The sequence below is a fragment of the Pelodiscus sinensis genome, chromosome 5, assembly GCF_049634645.1.
Source record: "Pelodiscus sinensis isolate JC-2024 chromosome 5, ASM4963464v1, whole genome shotgun sequence".
NCBI lineage: Eukaryota > Metazoa > Chordata > Testudines > Trionychidae > Pelodiscus > Pelodiscus sinensis.
In genome coordinates, this window is record NC_134715.1 from 70,553,468 (window position 1) to 70,575,798 (window position 22,331).

The 22,331-nt window shown below is 40.8% G+C and overlaps 1 protein-coding gene and 1 long non-coding RNA gene across 2 annotated transcripts in view; both read left to right on the forward strand.

The window, feature by feature from the left end:
- Positions 1-283: 283 nt before the first annotated feature.
- SPCS3 (signal peptidase complex subunit 3) lies at positions 284-9,666 on the forward strand. The gene is made up of 5 exons (XM_075930233.1): positions 284-619; positions 2,663-2,736; positions 4,901-4,977; positions 6,263-6,378; positions 6,919-9,666. The coding sequence occupies exons 1-5, from the start codon at positions 477-479 to the stop codon at positions 7,049-7,051; spliced, it is 543 nt and encodes a 180-aa protein (XP_075786348.1). The 5' UTR covers positions 284-476; the 3' UTR covers positions 7,052-9,666.
- An 11,161-nt stretch (positions 9,667-20,827) lies between these two features.
- LOC142829630 (uncharacterized) overlaps positions 20,828-22,331 on the forward strand; it is a 201,653-nt gene continuing 200,149 nt past the window's right edge. Inside the window, exon 1 of the long non-coding RNA XR_012904248.1 lies at positions 20,828-20,938. This is a non-coding gene — a long non-coding RNA (uncharacterized LOC142829630). The remainder of the gene's footprint in view (positions 20,939-22,331) is intronic.

Genomic DNA, 22,331 nt, shown 5'->3' on the forward strand with positions numbered 1-22,331 from the left:
AACAGAGACCCAGAGCATGGTGCAACAGAGGCAGAGAACAAACGACTTGGCCATCAATGGGCCAGGAAAGAGACTGACAGGGAGAGACAGTCCAGACCCCAAGAGACTGAGAGACGGGTCATTAGCAATGCAGCTCTGCAAGGAGGATAACCCCAGGGCTGGGGGGCAGGCGAGCAGCGTGGCTGGCAGGGAGGGGCGGGGGTGCAAGCGTTGGGTACCAGGCAGAGGCTGGGGCTGGGGCAGGATGTCCCGCCTCCCCAGGACTGGGTTGATGCAGCGCGGCTCCTCCCCGCTGGCTGGGCGGGCTCAGGCGCATCCGGCCCGGCCTCTCTCCCTGCGGCGGCGGCGGCTGCTGGGTCTCGCACCGACGCGCTTGCTGCTGCTCGTGGCCCCGCAGGAGCTCGGCGCCGGGCGGCTGCGGGCGGAGTGGGCCGTGGGGCGGCGGCCGGGGCCTGCGTGGCTGAGCGGGCGGAAGGATGAACACGGTGCTGTCCCGGGCCAACTCGCTCTTCGCCTTCTCGCTGAGCGTCATGGCGGCGCTGACCTTCGGCTGCTTCATCACCACCGCCTTCAAGGAGCGCAGCGTGCCCGTCCGCATCGCCGTCTCCCGGGTCATGCTGTGAGTGCGGCCCGCGGGCGGGCGCAGGGCCTGGGGCTGCCGAGGCGCCAACGGCTCCCTGCGGCTGCGGGGGGAACCGCGGGCTACAAGCGGGGGGGCTCTGGCTTGGGGATGTGGGGCGCCCTGCTGCCTGCCCCGATTGCTCTAGGGAGACGCTGCACACGTCGGCACTGCGCGCTCTGTGGCTTGGGCCTCGAATAAGTACCCCAGGGTCTGCCTCTGCAGTTACCTTCCTTCTGCTGCCTCGCTTCCCCTGCCCGGGCCAATGAGGGAAGCACACGACAGGCAACTCTGCTGTACTGCTGTCCTTTCCCCGCCTCCTCTGCCAATACTGTGTGGAAGGGAAGGCTTAGACAGTCACACAGGCCAACACTCTTGCTTTATGTGAAGGCGAGCCATGTTAACCTGGGGGAACATCCTCTTCAATTCAGATTCCTTGGGTGATTTCTGTCGGGCTTAATGCTGGGCTTTTCAACATGCCAGCTTCCTTTCTTTAATCACTTTCTTTTAAAAAGAGTAGTTGATTATATAAATAGGTACTGACAAACTTTAAATGTCTGAATACCTTTCATCTCTGTAAGACACACTTTTAAAAAAAACCAAACTAGTCACCCAGTCAGAATGGAATTGAAGTTGCATAGTGAGGATATCCCTGCTTGCATCTTTTTTCATACAGGTTCATTAAAATACCATGAAGGTGTTAGGGACAGTTCATAGTCTTCAGAACAAAAGCTTGGGGGCTTTTTTGGCTTCTTTAATTTTGAAGTGAGGAAGGCAACAATGTGGCAAACTTGAATGTTTTGGTTTTGAACTTCAGTTCTGAAGTTTGTGAAGTTTGTTAATAAGCTCAGTTTTAGCCTGGAGCAAATTTTAATGTTGGGTTCAAAGTTCTTGAAGTTTTGGGGGTGAGGTTTAACCATTGCCAACCAAATTATGGCATGATTAATTACATAATGACTTAATATTGTGGAGACAGCATAAACTTTCAACTATTGTAATATTTTTTATTTTTGAGGATTGTACATGTTAAGGAAGAGCTTAACTGTGTGTGTGTGTGTGTGTGCGCGCGCGTGCGCGCAGCACAAATATGAAATTAACCAGGGTTAACAGGTGGCTAATGTAGATGGGGAGTGGGAGATGGGGACTCTCTGTGATGTAAAATCAGTTGGTATAACAAAATAGTAGTTACAATCAAAATGCCTGACTTTGCTGCTGCAGATGTTCAAATTGCCATTGACTAGTTCAGGGCTACTCAACAGGTGACCCACATGCATTTGTTTGTGGCCCGCAGTGCAGTTTGGACTTACGTGGGGCAAAACACAAGACCCACGGGTGGGATATTTTGAACATGGCCTTCATTGGGAACACACTCCACCATGGCAATTCAATATAATGGTCTTCTGTTGATATGCATTTCAACAATTAAATTCCTGAACTGTCATTGCCCATTAAAAGTGCTGTCATATGGATAGAAATCGGTTAAATAGTGCATTTTATTAATATCAGCAGAACTGACTTAAATGGGGCCTGCTTGTTGTGTAATCTTGCCTTAATCTTTGTATTTATGCTCATCAGTGTCAAAGAAGCTATTGGCATATATACTTGCATGTATATGCAACTTAAGTTGCGACCCTCGCCATGTGCTATGAGTATCACTGTGGCTCCTGAAGCTTCCAAAGTCGAGTAGCCTTGGACTAGTCGGTGATGGCTACATATTCTTGACAAAAATCAAATTAAGTCCAATTTAGCTGCCCATGTCTCTGCAAGCAGGAAAAATTCCATCAGTTATTTGTTACTTATCATTTGTATTCTAATAGTGCCTAAATGTTCCAATCAGAATAAGGGCACAATTGTGCTAGGGAGTGTACAACGAATAAAACAATGTCCATGACCCAAAGTGCTTATGATCGGATTGATATTCATTTATTCTCTTAAACAATCAGAAAGGTGGAAAATGTACAAGGGAAACCAATAAGAGTATTCGCTGGCATAAAACAAGTAATGCTAATTTAGTGTTCATGCTTTTTTTTTTTCTTTTTTTAGAAAAAATGTGGAAGACTTCACTGGTCCCAGAGAAAGAAGTGATCTAGGCTTTGTTACATTTGACATTACTGCCGATATCCTTTATATAAATACATTATTGCTTAATCTATAAACTCTATGTTGAAACTGCTTCCATACACTTTATTATTGTAATATATGAAACCAGTCCTCAACAATTTAAACCAGAAGACATTGGAAAAGTCTTCAAAACAAAAGTGTATCATTTATGGAAAACCAATGTTTGAGGAAAACCACCAATATCTCTGGAAAGCATTGTTATAAAGTAAATAGAGAAATATACTAGATGAGAAAAGACATACACCAGAACATCAGAGTTACGAACATTTCAGGAATAGAGGTTGTTCATAACTCTGAAATGTTTGTAACTTTGAACAAAATGTCATGGTTAGTTAAGTTTACAACTGAACATTAACACTATACAGCTTTGAAATTTTACTATGTAGAAGAAAAATCCTGTCTCTGCTTTTCTTTTTAAAAAAAGTTGCTTATGTATAATAGTACTGTACTATATTTGCTGTTTTTTGTCTCTGCTGCTGCTTACTTGTGCACTTCTTTTTTCAAATGAGGGGTGTGGTTGACTGGTCAGTTCATATCTTTGGTGTTAGTAGCTTTGAGGTTCTATTGTAGTTCTTATCAGATAACAAACTTTCCAAGCCATTTTCTGGAAATCTCATCAGCAAGGTGAAGAGTCCTCCAACCACCACCAAATATGGTCCAAGTTCAGTCCTTAGTAAACTGTGACCTTGTTTGGCCACGCATGTGTTTAGGATCCTCTGTTAGTTCCAGGTGTGAAGGCTGGCTGCACCTATATTCTGGCCAGTTTAAAATCAGTTCAGAAGGGACCGCGAGCACTGTGGCAAATAAAGCTGGGTACACTCATGGCTGGGTCAGTTAGACTAGTCTCAGATGTCAATCACAGCTTATTCTTCACACTACAATATCTCAGAGAAATGGAAGCAGGACAGAAAGGGCCACAACATTTACCTTGATGACAAGCATGTTCTTCGGTGGATGAAGTAATCTGTATCTAGTGGTAGGCTCAAGATTAGCACTTACCTCCGTCACTCTGGCTGTAGCATTATCATGATGGATGTTGGAGGAATAATATTCTTACTACAGAGAGCCATAGTAGGGGTGTGAGTCTGGTTATGTAATGCATATTTTATGAATGGATAGAGTGCCTGGCTTTTTATTTGACTGTCACCTAAATATCTATGACATGGGTTTCAGACTCATGGGTTTCTATTAGGAAAGCCTGGTTTACAAGTTAAGGACTTATAATATGCATGGGTGTCAGTGGGAGTATTTTTATTAGAAGATTGAGGGCAGAAATTGTCCTTTATTTAACTAAAATATTAAGTATGATTTGCATTTAGCATCACTCATTGGAAAAAACTTACTGAGCAGCATAGACAAGTATATCAAAACTTTTGTCGTCTGTTTTTTCTCCCCGTCTTACTTTCTTCCTTTTCTTTCTATTTTTGATCGCCAGTCTCTTATTTTTGCATTTCTTTTATTTTCCTCTTTGGTCATTTATTGGTTCATACTCTGTCTCCTCTATCCCCGTTTCTGGCTCCTTATCCCAGTCCCTTTTGCCCAGCCAATCCCATTTCTTCCTCTTTGCCAGAGCAGCTCCCTTCTGCCTTGACCCAGTCTTTTCCCCAGCTCCAGACAAGAGTTTGAATGATTCTCCATTTCCCTGGTCAGCTTCCACTTTTGCCCAGCCAGTTCTAATGTCCCCACTCTCATTGCACAGCCAGTCCCAGTTTCTCCCTCCTCCCTGCTCAGGTTATACTAGCCTCACTAGAAACCTTGTCCCAGTCTATTCCTTTCCCTTTCCCCTGGTTTAGCTTTTGTCCCTTTTGCATTTGATCAGGTACCTCTTTGCTTGTCTTTGTACCAGCAGGAGGAGGAGTATTAAGAGCACAGGAGACGCAAATTCCCTGCTCTCAGTTCTGGTGCCTGACTAGAGCAGCTGGGAATGATCATTACAAGGGAAGTTTGGCTTTGCAACTAAAAATAGGTATTATAATTGGAATTGTCAAAGAAAGAAAATCTTTTAACTAGTATACCCTGCGCATCAGATAACAACAGATATTCTGAAATGTAGGAAAGTATAATTTATATTCTACTTGGATATAAGCTGATCTATGTTAGAATTCAGTAAAAATATTATTTAAAAATAAAATTGATATATTATTTCCTTAACTGGTTCACATCTGCAAACTATATTTGATTGGAATGTTAAACAGTTATTTCTGTATTTATCTGCAGAATATTCAACGAAAAACAATGTAAGTATGAAATACAAAATTGAAACAATTAACATTATTTAGTTTAACTGCTATTTAACATGCAGTGGTAATCCTAGGAAAGATTATGGTGCAAAAATTTTGTTATCTGGCACTCTGTTAACCAAAACATTTTGTTAACTGGCATTGCTCCCATTCACAATACCGCTGCATCTACATGCATGCATGCCTGACTCCTGCCTGTCCAGCTGGCTGTTGCGGGCTTCTGACAGCTGTTACTGCTGGCTTATGTCATCAGCTGGTGCTTCCTTCCCCCTCAGCTTGCCAGGAGCCAGATCTCCAGTAGGGGGCAAGGATAGAGCATTAATCTTTGTTATCCAGCACAGTCAGTTAACTGGCAAACCCCATTCCCCATCAGTGCCAGGTAACACAGCTTTCACTGTACTTTGACTAGTTGAGATGAGTTCATTATCTGGTTTCATATTTTAGAAGTTCAGTTTATAAACAGCCAACTCTTATAAAATAGGTACATTATAATGGCATATTTGTAGGCTCTTGTTCAAATGCATCAGAAGACATTAGACAAAATTCTGAGTAACCCCAAAATCATCATTGCTGAATAAGCAGTTCAGAAGAGATGTATAAAATGTCTTTTATAAATGAGGGATGTAAAGGGTTAACTGGTTACCTAGTAAGCATCACCCGCTAAGTGCTATGTGGTGTTAACCAGTGGCCTGGCTGAGCTGGAACAGCCCCCCTTTTCCTTCTTATCTGTGAGATCTCTGTTTACCAGTTAAAGTTTAACTGGTTAACATTTTAAGAGGGATTTTACATTCCTATTGTAAATTCAAGATACCTCACTGAGGCACAATTGTTCTTTTGGAATTATACTTGAAATCTGAATACAGCAATCTTTCATAAAAACGCTGAAAAATTTGGACAAAATGATGAGCTTTGACTTCAGTACAGCTCATCTTTCAGTCCTGAGACAACGTCCAAATGCAGGTTACATTGCTTAACATCGCTTTTTCATTTGTATTGCTACTAAAAACTAGCATCTTTGGCCTTTCATACTTTTTTTTGGTTTACTGGTAAGTCTTTAAAATCTGCTGTTAAAATAACGTTCTGTCCAATCTGCTATTGCTGTCATATCTAAATATTTTAGTGGTACGCCTTTTTTCTTCTGATAAATTGTTCTGTTATACTCGCAATCCAAAAACCTAAGTTTATGCTCTTCAGAATCAGTTTCTTGACTCAATAATGCTTTTAATTTCCAATGGTCAAATATGCTTTGTTGTGTTAACTCAGTGAATAATTGTAATTGTAGGCCCTGAACCAAGTTGTCCTTTGGGATAAGATCATTTTGAGAGGAGATAATCCAAAGCTGTTACTAAAAGACATGAAATCAAAATATTTTTTCTTTGATGATGGAAATGGTCTCAAGTGAGTAAACTTCATTTCTTTATTATGTAGCTCTTCTGTACTCTGGATATTTGTGTGTTGCTGAGGTTGGGGGTGGTAGAGAGATAAGAGGGAAGGTGAATATTTAATGGTTCATTGTTATTTTATATCTTATAATTTCAAGACAATTACATCTTCATAAAGCAGCTGATGAAATGTGCTATGTGGCAGAGATCCAGACCTCCATGGTCTGCCCCTCTTATTCAGTGGGCTGAAAAGCAAGTAGCTGCTAAAAGTGCTTGGCTGCTAAGTTTCAGTGTATGACTGAAGTTTCATCCTGTGGCTACAGAACTAGGGTCATGTCCTGCAAAGTATGGAGACTCCTCAATTACTTTGCAGGAAAGCTATCTGAACTCTAGGGCACAGTCCATGCAATAGCTTTATGCAAATAATGTAAAGGAATGCAAACTATGTAAATTTAAAATGCCCATTTCTGGCACACAGAAAAGGTGTCATATTCAAGGTAATTTATGTCTTTATAAGTTGTGTGTATTTCTCTGATGATCCATTTTGATTTTACAGGGGAAACAGAAATGTTACTTTGACTCTCTCCTGGAATGTTGTACCAAATGCTGGCATTCTACCTCTCGTGACAGGATCAGGACATGTATCTGTTCCATTCCCAGATACTTATGAAACAGCAAAAAGTTATTAAGTTATTATGCTGAATCCTAAGCAACATATTTTTATACTTGTATATAATGAATAAATTTTATCATTTTTTTTTCCTCCTATCCCCTGCAACCAGAGGTACCTGATTTCTTTGGTCTAATTGAGCAGGAAAAGAACAGCTGAAATTTAGCCCTTACAAAATTAAATAAAACATTGATGCTAAAACTTCAAGGAAAGGTAAACTGCTGGTTTAATTTTTTTGAGAAACTACCTTTTTTTCTTTTGTTGGCCATGTGGGTAGAAAAATATGTTTCTTATAAATAAACATTTAAAATCAAAACAGTTTGATTATTTTTAAATGTATATGAAAGTTCTTTATGTAATCCATCCAAAGTTCAATGCACAAATGTCAGTGTTGTAGTTAAAAATATAGTAGTATTTACATGTTCATAGGCAATGTGACTATTGTATTGTGTTTTTCAGCTGCTGCTAAATAAGCAAGTTTAGAATGCTGCATTAAGGTAGATTGTTTGCTTTCTAGTAGCATCAAAAGCATTCTGTGGAAATTGTGATTCTTTGATGGCTCATAGGTAATAATCAGGAGTATTTTGTTACTATTCCAGCTCAGATTTGATGTTGGTTGGGTGGAAATCCTTATTTGAAAGATTAATGTAACATTCATACAATTTTACAAGAATAGGTGTTTAAAAAAACCACATCTTTTAAGAGTTGTTTACAACACAGATTCTGGAGAATTCGTAAGCAGGGTAAAACAGTAAGAGAATACCTCTAGCATATAATTTTTTGCTTAGTCGTAAAAAGTTTAAGAAATGCACCAAGAGCGTGAATTTTTCTCACACTTGCACAAATAAATAGTTTTGGGTTAATTAAATGAAGAAGATAATCTCCAAGCATTTAGGATGTGTTGTGCAGTATACAAAATAATCCAAAATAAAAAAGTACTCATAGAATGCATGATTTTCTTGTAAAATATTTGGAATTTTTGACTTTCAGTATTCTAGGCAAGCAAAATTCAAATATAGTAAAACTCTGAGGATAACTAAAGTTAGACTTTCATAGGAATAGATTAAAAAAGATTGGAACTACTTAGCTAGGAGACAAAATACTCTGAAATTAAAAAGCCTACAAATTAAAAACCTGATTGAAGGAAATACTATCTTGTACAATTCATAGTAAGTCTGTGAAGTTTATTACCCCAAAAGCTGAGCAGAATTTTAAAAAGATGCAATATTTATATACATATAAAATCAAAGTCAGTTTTGTTAGTTAAAATAAAACCAAATGGAATAATTGAATTCAGCAAGAAATACTCATTTTGGTAGATTATTTCATAATTGACCTCTGTGAAATATGTTGCCTTCTCCTAAAGTATGTGAGAGCAGCAATTATCAAAAACAGAACAGTAGAATGGACATTTAGTGATCCTCTATGACAGTGGTTCTCAAACTTCATTGCATCATGACCCCCTTTTGGCAACTAAAATTACTGTGTGATCTCGGGAAGAGGGAGGGAGAAGAACAACCAACAACTGAGCCTGCCCTAGCCCTGCCACCCCAGCCAAGGGCAGGTTGGGGGAGTGAAGGCCATGGCTTTAACCCTCAAGTTTTATCTTCAACCCTGGATGGTAGGTCTAAGGCAGAGAGGTCCTGGGCCCCAGTAAATCTAATAACATTCCTTGCAATCCCATTAAAACAGGGTTCTGACCCACAGTTTGAGGAACCTCTGCTCTATGACAAATCCATGTTGATATAAGTGATTTGACTCTTTAAAAAAATTCAGACAGTTTGCACAGGATTATCTTTTCATCCCAACAGCTTGTTCTTTGTGAGGAGGCTGGATAACAGCTGTCTGCCACCATGCTGCCAGGGTGTGTAGAAAATTTTGCTCCAATACCGTGTGTCCTAGGTCATCTATGTGCAGTGGCAGTAGGGTGACCAGATGCTCTGATTATTTTAGAGACAATTCTGATATTCAGGCATTGTCTTATATTGGCATCTATTACCTCCCCGTCCCCAGTCCTGATCTTTCACAGTTGCTATTTGATTACCCTAATGGCAGCTTACTGTATGTGTTTCTTTCTGGCCTTTTTCTGTTGTGCATCTCCTTCCTTTATGAGAAGGGTAGAAAGTGGATTATACCTCAATGCATACAATTAATAGCATTTAAGAGGGGAATGGATTATGTGGTTTAAAAAAAAAAGTCTGCGTAAGAATGTACATAGGCCAAGATTTTTATAAGTGCCTTGATTTTTTTGGATGCATCTATGTTTGTGTGTTCAACTTGTGGCTCTTTAAAGAGTGCTGATTTTTCAGAGGGTAAGTAAGTGCTCAGCACTTTCCATTTCCAAACTTTCCAGGCATCTCAGGTTGGGTGCTTGAAAATTCATGCTCTTGAAAAGCTTGACCATCCAACTGAAGCAGCTGCACTCAACTATAAAATGTATCTTTGTATTCATGTTTCTTTGGAGGGACTGTTAGTGAGGTTCTGCCAACTTGATTTCTCTGCTCTTAAATGTGTTTACTCTTGCCTGCTTTGCTGCAGAGAGAAAAACACCACCGTTTGTTTGGAGTACTAAAATAGAATTTTGTACTGTGGGCATTTTGAAAAATGCGTTTTAATAAACCGTTTTAAACAGTATTCCTAAGTATAAAGAATCATGCCTTGTTGATATGTTATCTTGTAATTGCCAAAATTGATAGATGTTAATGAAGTTAAAGCTGTATTGGACCAGACAGCCCGGTATTTACAGCATATGTCCGGTAAAACGAAACAGAAAATACCAGACATGTAAAACCCAACATGTTTTTTCTTGCTTGGGACATTCTTCCCCCGGGGGGGGGGAGGGGAGAAGGGAACGTGGAAGTGTGTGGATATTTAAAGGGGCCGTGACTTTCTTTGTGTGTGTGTTTTGTTGATTTAAAAAAAACCAAAACTTTGGTCCCCATTTTTTTTTTTTTTTTTTTTTTTTTGTGCTCAATCAATTTTTTTTCCCGCCATGTTCGGTATTTTTTGTTTGGTATTAACTAAGTTTAATATTCACACATATGAACAAAAACAATCAAATAAATAACTGCTCTATTCTCCTGGCTTTCCTCAAGGATAAACTGTTCTTTCTGTGTATTTAAGCTTCTTTCTTAGTTTCTTGTTTCAGTTTCTCTCTCGACTTGCAGGGAAGAAAATTCTTGTTGTATCTTAGATTATGATATAGTCATAATTCATAATTTTCCAAGACCTTGTCCAAGTGGTTAAGAACTTGTATTCAGGAAGCTTCACATTAGCTGTACTTTCTTCTCTGGAAAGGATCAAGGTATATTCTACTAGATCTCTTCTTTAGAATGAGTTGTTCCTCTAGAGCAGTGTTTCTCAGAGTGGTCCACAAAACCACTTGGAGAAACCTGCTAACTGGCCGCTCCAGTGTGTTTATTTTCTAGCTCCACAGCCACAGAGCCTCACAGCTCCCATTAGCTCCAGTGTACAGCTTGCAGCCAAGGGGAGTCACGGGAAACATCGTGAGCTGAGCCATGGCTTCCTACAGCTCCTCTTGGCCACACGCCGCAAACTGGAGCCAATGGGAGCCACAAAATAAAGACACTGGAGCAGTCAGGTATCCACACAGAAAACAGGTACTACAGTGGAGACTTAGTTATAGGCTATAGAAATTCTGTACCATCAGAACATGTTGTAATAGAGAAATTAATTCGGAAACAGAATAATCCATATTCATGTGGTATTGCTTGCCTAGTATCTACTGAGGAAGAAGAAAACCCAGCAGTAAGTGGTGTTGCAATTAGGCCAGGAGAATCAACTGAACAAGTAAAAGTATAAATTACTTTCCAACTATTGAAGTTGGAACAAACAATAGAAATTACAAATTTTATCTTACATTAGATTATAATATTGTTGGGGCAGGGACTTGTCTTTGTTCTGTTTGTACAATGCCCAGCACAATGAGATCCTCATTTCTGACTAGTGTCTAGGCATAAAAGTAATACACATAAGAGACATTAAAAAAGACTGTCACAGTGGCAACTTGGTATACTCTCACTTTTACGTTGAATGTACTGACCATTCGTCACCATTCCATTTGATTTTCTCCAAAAGTAGTATTAGCCTAGAGACTTGAAGGCAAAGTTTGGAGAAAAAAAATTAAGTAATTTATGAGCCTTAAATCACTTTTTTGAAAATTTTACCTTTGTGTCTTTCTCCATTTGCCCTCCAAGAACCTGCTTTCTCTGTTCAGGTCCTATCTTGATACACATTTCTTTCATAAAGCCTTCTATTGGTCAGGTACTGAAATGGCTTTTACCCACAAAAGCTCATGATCCTATTTATTTTTGTTAGTCTCGAAAGTGCCAAAGAACTATTCATTGTTTTTAAAGAAGGGGGAGTGATGGAAAATACACAGCTTGTGAGGCTTGATGATCTTTTGCATTTAAAATAATTTGCAAGTCTAAGTCGTATGTCTAATATACAATGTGAATTTTGGGGGGGAAGATACCAGATCTTCCTTTGTTTTATAGACTGAATGGTGTGTCATCAGTTACAGATTTAAACAAGTCAGAAGTTGCTTATAACTGACAGATTGGGGACAGATCTATCTCTGTCAGCTCTACATCAGTTCCGGAAACTACTTCACAGCCTTTGCTTTGTATTGTAACCATCATGGGGGGTGATGTTTTGGGAGTGAAAGCATCTATTTTGAGGCCATGCTTTGACCGTCAGAGAAGATGTGACTTGGCAATCAACACCGAGTTACTTCTCCCTGCTGGAACAATGACTTTACATACTTCTCTCCATTCAGTTTTCAGAATGGAGAGAGGTAACTATTGTTGTCCCCCGGGGTTTGTACTGGGACCAATCCTATTCAGCATATTCATAAATGATTTGAAGAAAGGGATAATCTGTGAGGTGGCAACATTTGCAGATAATACAAAATTGCTTAAAATAGTTAAATCCACAACGGAGTGGGAAGAGCTTCAAAAGGATCTCACAAGACTGGGTGCCTGGGCAAGAACATGGCAGATGAAATTCAACATTGATAGATGCAAAATAATGCTTATAAAATATAATCCCAACTATATGTATAAAATGATGGTGTTTAAATTAGCTGTTACAACTCAAAAGGAAAATCTTGGCATTGCGGATAGATTTCTGAAAACATCCATTCAATCTGAAGTAACAGTCAAAAAAGCAAACAGAATATTAGGAATCATTAAGAAAGAGCTACATAACAAGACATATTGCCTCTTTATAAAGTCATGGTATGCCCATATCTTGAATACTGTAGACACGTGACTGTCACATCTCAAAAAAAAGACTGGAATTGGAAAAGGTTTAGAAAAGGGCAACAAACGATAGGAGTATGGAAAGGCTGCCCGATGAGAGATTAATAAGATTGGAATTTTTCAGTTTAGAAGGTAAGTAAGGAAAAAACGTTATTTGCTCCCTCCCATAACATGAGAACTAAGAATCAGCAATGAAATTAATAGGCAACAGGTTTAAAACAAACCAAAAGGAAGTATTTCTTAACATAATGCACAATCAACCTTTAGAACTCCCTGCCAGAGGATGTTGTGAAGGCACTTTAATGGTTTTTTTAAAAAAAAACTAAATAAATACATAGACGTCAAAATCGGTGGGAAAGGCTGAACTTGGACTCTCCCACCCACAACACAGTCAAATGGGGGACATGATTTAAAAAAAATAGATTTTCTATATTTCAAGTTCCCAAGACAGAATTGGAGATGGGACCTGTTGTAGGATACTTACTGGAGGTGGGTGACTGTGTTGCTCCCTGTCACAGTGACAGGGTGGCTGATGGAAGCCCAAGACTCAGCAATGGCTGTTACCCTCTTCCTGTGGGATTCTCTCCCTAATACTGTAGGCTGGGTGTGTAGGATTTGGCAGCTATGTCTGCAGGTGAATAGACTAAGTGGGAAGCAGACAATCAGCTATTTTATAAATTACATGTTTGAAATATATGCCAGGAAGGGGTAAAGGCTCAAAAAAGCCTATGTCCTAGAAAACAAGGTGTGACTGACTGCTGGCTAAGCCAGTTCTGCCACTATTGCAGGGGTGGGCAAAAGGGCCTCTGCAGGCTGGATGGTTCCTGCCACTCCCTTGTTCCCAGGCCAATTAGAGCCTGGGAGTGGGGAGAGGAGGAAGCACATGAAGTTCTCTCTGCCCTGCCCCCACCCTGCCCATGCAATTGGTGCCCTTGAAAGTAAGGGTGTTAAGTATTGGGTAACTGACTAATCAAATAGTCGATGCATTTGATTAGTCAATAGGGCACCTTTGCCTTTGAACACTCCAGCTGGCCATGTACAGCCTGGGAACACCCCAGCTGGCCCCAGACTTCACGCTGCTTTTCAAAGTACCCCCCTCCTTGCTGCCTCTATCTGATAAGTATCAGAGGGGTAGCCATGTTAGTCTGAATCTGCAAAATCGATGAGTCCTGTGGCACCTTATAGATGCCATCATGTACCCCTCTGCTAGATACATCGGCCAAACTAGACAGTCCTTATGTAAAAAAATAAATGGTCACAAATCAGATATCAGGATTGGTAATATATAAAAATCTGTAGGAGAACACGTCAATCTCCCTGAACACACAGTAGCCGATTTAAAGATAGCTATCCTGCAGCAAAGAAACTTCAAGAACAGACTTCAAAGAAAAACTGCTAAGCTACAGTTCATCTGCAAATTTGATACCATCAGTTTAGGATTAAACAAAGAGGCTGTGTCTACATTGGCACCCTTTTCCAGAAAAGGGATGCTAATGAGACAAATCGGAATTGCAAATGCCGCAGGGGATTTAAATATCCCCCGTGGCATTTGCATGAACATGGCTGCCGCTTTTTTCCGGCTCGGGGCTTTGCCGGAGAAAAGCGCCAGTCTAGACGGGATCTTTTGGAAAATAAAGCCTTTTCCGGAAGATCCCTTATTCCTCTTAAAATCAGGAATCAGGGATCTTCCGGAAAAGGCTTTATTTTCCGAAAGATTCCATCTAGACTGGCGCTTTTCTCCGGTAAAGCCCCGAGCCGGAAAAAAGCGGCAGCCATGTTCATGCAAATGAAGCGGGGGATATTTAAATCCCCCGCGGCATTTACAATTCCGACTTGTCTCATTAGCATCCCTTTTCTGGAAAAGGTTGCCAATGTAGACACAGCCAGACTGTGAATGGCTAGCCAACAACAAAAGCAGTTTCTCCTCTACACCTCCACATCAGCTGCTAGAAGTGGGCCTCCCCCTCCCTGCCTGAATTGACCTCATTATCTCTAGCCTTACACCCTTGATTGGTACTGTATATTTATACCTGCCTCTGGAATTTCCACTACATGCATCTGATGAAGTGGGTCTTTGCCCACGAAAGCTTATGCTCCAATAAATCTGTTAGGCTACGTCTAGACTGGCATGTTTTTCCACAAATGCTTTTAACAGAAAAGTTTTTCCGTTAAAAGCATTTGCGGAAAAGAGCGTCTAGATTGGCAAGGACGCTTTTCCGCAAAAGCTCTTTTTGCGGAAAAGCGTCCGTGCCAATCTAGATGTGGTTTTGTGCAAGAAAGCCCCATCGCCATTTTCGCAATCGGGGCTTTTTTTGCGCAAAACAATACCTCGTTGTCTACACTGGCCCTCTTGCGCAAAAGCATTTGCGCAAGAGGGCTTTTGCCCGAACGGGAGCAGCATAGTATTTCCGCAAGAACACTGACAATCTTACATGAGATTGTCAATGGTCTTGCAGAAATTCAAGCGGCCAGTGTAGACAGCTGGCAAGTTTTTCCACAAAAGCAGCTGCTTTTGCGGAAAAATTTGCCAGTCTAGATGCAGCCACAGTCTATAAGGGGCCACAGGACTTTTATCTGATAAGTATTTGCTTATCAGATAGTCAACTAGTCCTTCACGTCCCTTCTGGAAAGGCTGAACCACTTTTGCAGGGTTTAAAGTGGCTGGAGTATCGGTCCCATTGCCTAAGGAAGGTGTCTGCATCTGCATGTGCCTGGGAGATCCAGAGCAAGCAACAATGACTGGCCACTAACTAGACCAGGGTACTTACAAAAACACGGGGCCCAGGATATGGGACAGTTTACAATAGACTTTGCCCAGTGGTAGGACTGGGCCCAATTGTAATACCATCCATAACACTTTCTATTGATGTGCTTATAACCATCTGTAATGCAAACAGCTCATAGCTATACTGCTGAATATTCATTCATGAACCTTTTATAATAAATGCAACTTTAATATGAAGTGTGAATAAATTAGGGAATAATTTTTTAATTATTAGGAAATAACTTGGTAACTAAATGCTTCTGCAATTAAATCCTTACACTAATGTCATATTGTAAATATAAGTAGTATTCTGCTCTTCTTCATTTTGTACAGTGCACATGTGTTCTCAATTTGTCAGCTGCATGTTACTTTTTAGTGAGGTTGGCATACTCAATTTTTATAACACAAATACATTAAAAAAAACAGGCTACATGCAAAAGGGAAAAAGAAACCATAAATTGTAGTAAATAGCAATTTTTGCTCATTATATCTGTTCCTTTTGATAGTGTAATTTGCATTAACTCTGCAGATTGCTGTCACCAATATAGACAGATTATTTCTAGGGCTGTCGATTTTAATCACAATTAACTCATAAAATTAATTGTGATTAAAATTAATTTGAAATTAATGTATGGTGCTCCCATTATATTTATATTTTGATTACAAATATTTGCAATGTAAAAATGATAAAATATACAGTATTTTTCAGTTCACCTCATATAAGTATTGTAGTGCAATCTCTTACTGAGAAAGCACACATTACAAATGTAGAATTTTTTTTATTCCATAACTGCACTCAAAAAACAATGTAAAACTTAAGAGCCTACAAGTCCATTCACTCCTACTTCTTATTCAGCCAATCACTCCAACAAGTTTGTTTACATTTGCAGGAGAGATTGTAAACAAGAAGCAGCTGCTCCTAGCATTTTTTGTACATTATTCAACATTTGTAAGCACTTCTCTCATAGAATCATAGAATTCTAGAATTAGAAGGGACCTCAAGAGGTCATTAAGTCCAGTTCCCCTGCCCTTACAGCAAAGCCAAGCACTGTCTAGATTGTCCCTGATAGATATCTATCCAGCCTGCTCTTAAATATCTCCAGTGATGGAGATCCCACATCCTCCCTAGGCAATTTATTCCAGTCTTTAACCACCCTGATAGGAAATGTTTTCTAATGTCCAACCTAAACCTCCCTTGCTGCAATTTAAACCCATTGCTTCTTGTCTTATCGTCAGAGGCCAAGGAGAACAATTTTTTCCCCTCCTCCTTGTAATATCCTTTTGGATACTTGAAAACTGCTATCAAGTCCCCCCTCAATTTTCTCTTTCCTAAACTAAACAAGCCCAATTCTTTTAGTCTTCTCTCATAGGTCATGTTTTCTAGAACTTTAATTATAATCTTTCATGATAAAAAGAGTGCACTACAGTACTAGTATTATGTGAATTGAAAAATACTTTGTTTTTTACAATGCAAATGTTTGTAATAAATATAAAATTAGCACTGTACACTTTGTATTTTAATTGAAATATATATTTGAAAATGTAGAAGACATCCAAAATATTTAAATAAATGGCAAGATACTGTTGTTTAACAGCGTAATTAATTATGATTAATTTTTTTAAATTGCTTGATACCCTTAATTATTCCCCAGAATTCTTGCTTATAGTAGTTTATTTCCTATGATTTGGCTTTCAACTGAGAACTATATTAGTTACCATGCCTTTGATAGAGCCTCCTTCTATTAGTCTGAAGGTTGTTCATTAGCCTCTGTGAGAAGTCCTTTTACTAAAAGGAGAGCAGCTACCAAACAAATGCACACAAACATAACTTACTACAAAAATTGGAGAATCTAGTATGCGAATAAAGACATTTTAATATCAGTGGAATATGAAAAAATAATGTTAATGTTATATGTTTTGCTATCCTCTCCTAATGCAAGAAGAGCCTGGAATGTCACTAATGAAAGCTCTAGCTTCCAGCCAAGACACATTTCCCAATCAATTGTTTGCAGCCAGGCCCTAAGATACAACTGAATTTGCTTGAATCCCACAGAGACAAACACCTACAGGATCTATATCAAGCATTCTTAAAACTAAAATACTCACCTGGAGAAGCAGAAAAACAAATTGACAGAGCCAAACAAGTACCCAGACATCAGCTTCTTCAAGATAGACCGTACAAATAAACAAACAATAGAATTCCACTTATCATCTACAGTCTGCAACTTTCCCTCCACTGCATTATCAACCATCTACAAACTATCCTGGAAAATGACCCCTCACTCTTACAGGCCTTCAGAGATAGGCCATTCCTCGCCTACAGACAACCCACTACCTCAAACAAATTCTTTCCAGCAACCACGTAACACACTTCCATCATACTCATCCAGGAACCCACCCCTGCAATCAACTCCAGTGTCAACTCTGTCCACACATCTATACAAGTGACATCATCACAGGACTTAACCACATTAGCCACCACATCAGAGGCTCATATAACTGCACATTCACCAATGTGATCTATATCATCAAGTGCCAGCAATGCCCTTCAGCCACGTATATTGACCAAACTGGATGGTCTCTATAAGGGTACATCTAGACTGCATGCCTCTGGCAGGAGGCATACCTGCGTGGTCAACAAATGCCTTTGAAGTCGACCACGGAGTGTCCAGACTACCGCGCTGAGCCGACAAACAGCTGATCGGCTCAGCGCAGTAGGCATTTAAATTTAAATGAAGTGGCGATTATTTAAATTGCTGCTTCATTTTCCTATGCTGGGTAGTCTAATCTACATGCCTCTGTCGCCAGAGGCATGTAGTCTAGACGTACCCTAAGAAAGGATTAATGAACACGAATCAGATATTTGAAAAGGTAACACACAGAAACCTGTTGGGAAACATTTTAACTTTCTCAGCCACTCATTAATGGATCTCTAAGTTACTATATTATTACAAGCCAATTTCACAAACCAGCTTGAAAGGAAAGCTGCAGAACTTAATTTCATTTACAAGTTTGATACCTACAATAGAGGTTTAAACAAAGACCTTAACTGAATTACCCTCTACATTCCACATCAGAATAACATAAAAGGCCAAACACCAGGTACTTAAAAGTACTTAGATCCCACCCTATCAGATTCATTTAGCATGGAAACTCTAATTATTCTTTCCCCATTTTTTTCCTTTCCTTCCCCATCCCCTCTTTGCTATTTATTTGGAACTTGAACCCCTTAAACTCCATTCATCTGAAGAAGTGGGTTGTGCCCAGGAAAGCTCATGATACCATCTACATTTTTGTTAGTCTCTGAGGGTACACTGCTGGGTTTTTTCTTTTTCAAAAAAAGCTACGCAAAATGCATTCCGCATTTTGTGTAGCTTTTTTCGATCCTTTTGTTGGAAGAGGCTTTTCTGACATTTGGCCCATCTTGACTGGGACAAATGTCGAAAAAAACTCCTCTTTTGGAAGCCCCCTTATTCATCGTAGGACGAGGAATACAGGGGCTTCTGAAAGAGTGCGTTTGCTGTTCTGGAAAAAAATAGGAGAGCAAATGCATCACTGGACGCAGAAGAGCTTTTCTGGGATACCTGCTTTTCTGATGACTCTGAACACCATCTTGTGTTGAGGATTAGAAATGTAGGCTGTTTGCTATTAAAATGACATATAGTCTAGTAGAACCTTAAACACTAACAAAACATGTACTTTAGATGCTATCATGAGCTTTTGTGGGCGTAACCCACTTCTTCAGATGGCAGTCATAAATTTTCATGGGCACGACCCACTTCTTCAGATGACACTCCTGTCATCTGAAGAAGTGAGTTGTGCCCATGAAAGCTCATGATATCATCTACATGTTTTGTTAGTCTTTAAGGTGCTACTAGACTATATGTTGTTTTTTAAGTTTTTTCTGTTACAGACTAACTCTGCTACTCCTCTGATGCTATTAAAATGGGCAAACTGGTGAAAAGCAGTATTTGGCTGAAACAGTTTAAAATTCCTGTGTCGAAAAAGCCATGAACAACCTTAATGATCTTATTAACACTTTGGGTTATAGAAGTTTACAACACTTTAAAAACCTACTTTGCTTTTAACGATTCTGGTTGTTTTTGTTTGCATTATATTCATTATAGATCATGAAAATAAATGTGTTGATATTACATTTGTTTATAGCTGGCTTCATTCTGGTCTTCTGAACCAGATTATTTGGATTGGAAATCCTGCAAAGCAATGTTACTCCTTCGAAAATATGCTGAAATGTTCAAAAAAGAAATTTAATGGAAGCAAGCTTCCATCACATTTAACACTGTTCCCTTACAGCACTGAAAATCAATATATGAAAGACTTTTAGGCAATCCATTAAATGATTAAGGTGTGTGTCTGTAGTTTTGACACTTCTCTAGTTTTGCTAAAGAATCAGGAGATATTCTTAATAAAAAAAACCCAGTATTTTATTAGCAACTATTTACACACACACACAAATGGTCCTGCAGGATCTTAGAGACTAACAAAAAATGTAGATGGCATCACCAGCTTTCCCCTGATGGTATCATGAGCTTTTCATCTGAAGAAGTGGGTTGAGCCCAGAAAGGGTCATAATACCATAAACCATCTTGTTAGTTTTTAAAGTGCTACATAATCCTGTATTTTGTTTCATCTACATTTTTGTTAGCCTCTAAGGCAGTGATCCCCAACCTTTACAGCCTGCCGGGTGCCAGGGGGCGTGGCTGTTCGCTTGCTGGGCACCAGGGGGCGGGCGGCCCCCCCATAGCCGCGTGCTCGGGGGCGGCCCCCGCCTGCAAGCACCACGCTCCCAAGGCCGGCCCCCCCCTGCAAGCGCCGTGTGCCGGGGGCGGGCGCCCCTTCCTCCCCCAAGTGCCGCGTGCCCGGGCCTGCGCTCCTCCTAAGCGCCGCGTGCCCGGGGCTGGTGCTCCCCCGCCAAGCGCCGCGCGCCCGGGGCCGGCGCTCCCCCCCCAAGCGCCACGCACCCAGGGCCGGCGCCCCCCCCTCACCCTCCAAGCTTACCATGCGCCCGGGCCAGCTCCGGCACAGTACATGCTCCATGTGCCCAGGGCCAGGCAAGCCCTGAGCACTTGGTGGGCACACAAAAATGGCCCCGCGGGCACCGTGTTGGGGACCACTGCTCTAAGGTGCTGCAGGACCTGTTCTTTTTTTGTGGGGGGATAGAGGGAGGTTCGTTACAGACTAACAGGGCTATCCCTCTGAGACTTATTTACCCAACAAACATGCCTAAAATCTGAGCAATACCTTGATTCTGCAAGAACAAACACATTCTTAACTTTTCTGGCCCGAGTAGTCCCATTGATTTAAAGCACCTGTTGTGAATGTTCGTGCCTAAATGGATAAGAAAGCAGGTAGCCCAGTAAAAACGGGCTCAGTGATTACAATGGCTAATATTACAGCACTAAGGAATTCTGACAAGGTGAGAGCAGGTTTTATATTTTGTGGGATGCAAAGCTCGTTGGTTTATCAAATGATACCCAAAATGAGTGAGTGAATACTAATTAGCACTAGTATTACACTTGTCATGGAAGGATCTCAACGTGCCTTTAGAGAACGAAAGGTAACTCTCGTCTGCAAAGGCTGGCTGGTTGTTAGGGGCGCAAAGGGCTAAGCCCTGATGCCAATCACGCCTCGACAGGTGCCCGCAATAACAATCACTGTAGTATCTGCAGCTGCAAAGGTGCTGCAGCGTGTAATGCCTCTGGCTGGCTCTAGGGGACAGACGATCCCTCCGCGCCTTGCGGGAAACACAGTCCTCTGGCTGTGCTAATTTAGGTTATTACAGGCACGGGGGTTGGCTGTGGGAAGAAAGAAGGAGCGGAGCCCTGAAAACAGGATGCAGGTTAGTTCCAGTGGGGGTAGGGGACAGGGGCATCAGCTGCGCTTCTTCCTTATAGTAACTGCTTATTCCAGTTCAGTCCCGAGCCTACCTGGTTTGGGTGGGGCTATGCTGGTGGTTTTGAGGCTGGCTGGGTCAGAAAGGAGACGTGTTTTGGGGCCGAGTGGCGTGTTTTATGCCTGGGATAGATTAGATAGAAAGGTGTGTGTGGTCCTGAGCCTTCCAGGGTAGATGAATGGGAGTTGGGGCGTGAGTCTGAATGAGACTTGAATGGGACAGTGCTCCTGTATAGGCGGGGGCTGGGTTAGAGGGAACTGGGGGAGAGAGGTTTGAGCTGGCATGGCTGATTACAAGGGAGAATATTATAGACTGGTGGTAGATGGGAGCTTGAGACAGCAGAAGCAGTGGTTAATAGATTGGAGTGGATGAGGGTGTGAATAGCAAAGCACACCAAAGTGAGGGGGGGTAGTGATCATACAGGGATAGATACTATTTTCTTCCATTCTACTCTTGCTGTAAAGTTTTCAGTTTTGAGAGAGTAAAATGTGGGTAAACTTAATTTTTTTTCATAGCTCTTCCCTCCCCGTGCCTTGCCTCCCTTATCCCATATAAAATTGCTTCCTCATGACACTCTTCAACTAGTACCCTGTGTAAGTGGGTTGCTTTGAAGATCTGGTCACTTTCCAAGGGAGTGTGGAAAGGCTCTGGTATAGGCATTCTAAGTAAGCCCCATGGGCATCAGGTACCATTGACCAGTTTTATTTTACAAAGGGGAAACTAAATGATTTGCCCAATGCTGCATTCTGACAAACTTGCCTTCAGGTTTCCTGCTGATTTTTGGTTGCTTGGTGGAGTTGTTTTGGTCTCAGGAAGAGAAGTGGGTGGTGTGGTGTGTGTTTTTGTTTGTTTGTTTGTTTGTTTTTGCAAGCACTCTAAATTATCAGGACTTCTTCTCATTCTGGAGTAATAAAGGGATGATGATCTGAGCCACTGCTCCAACAGGAGTTTTTAGGAAAGAGAGCTCCTCTAACTGTCCTGAGATTAAGGCTGTTTCTTTAAAGGCTGGTCTCAGTTTGGGAAGTTTTTCTGCTAGTGAAAGAAATGTATTGGTCCAGTCTTGTAGTTAACATTTGCCAAGCTCTTTGGAAAACTTAAGGAGTGACTTTAACTTCCATTGAACTTGTGTATGTGTGACTATTTGCAGCTAGATGGCACTATAAAGTTACAGGATAAAAATGGTAAAGCACTGACTAAGTCATCAACTATGATGGCTTTTTATTGTAACTTTTTTCCCAATGTTCTCTTTTTTACTAGTTTTGATTTCAGTGGTTAGAATGTTCCTTAGTTTTATTAAATAAAATTGCTTGGATTGGTATGCATGGTTAAAATCGTATAT

What these genes read in the sequence shown, in the direction of transcription:
- SPCS3 (XM_075930233.1), top strand. Translation starts at nt 477, where the DNA reads ATGAACACGGTGCTGTCCCGGGCCAACTCGCTCTTCGCCTTCTCGCTG. An exon ending in AATATTCAACGAAAAACAAT is followed by an intron (nt 4,978 to 6,262) that starts GTAAGTATGAAA and finishes TTGTAATTGTAG; the next exon opens with GCCCTGAACCAAGTTGTCCT. An exon ending in GATGATGGAAATGGTCTCAA is followed by an intron (nt 6,379 to 6,918) that starts GTGAGTAAACTT and finishes TTGATTTTACAG; the next exon opens with GGGAAACAGAAATGTTACTT.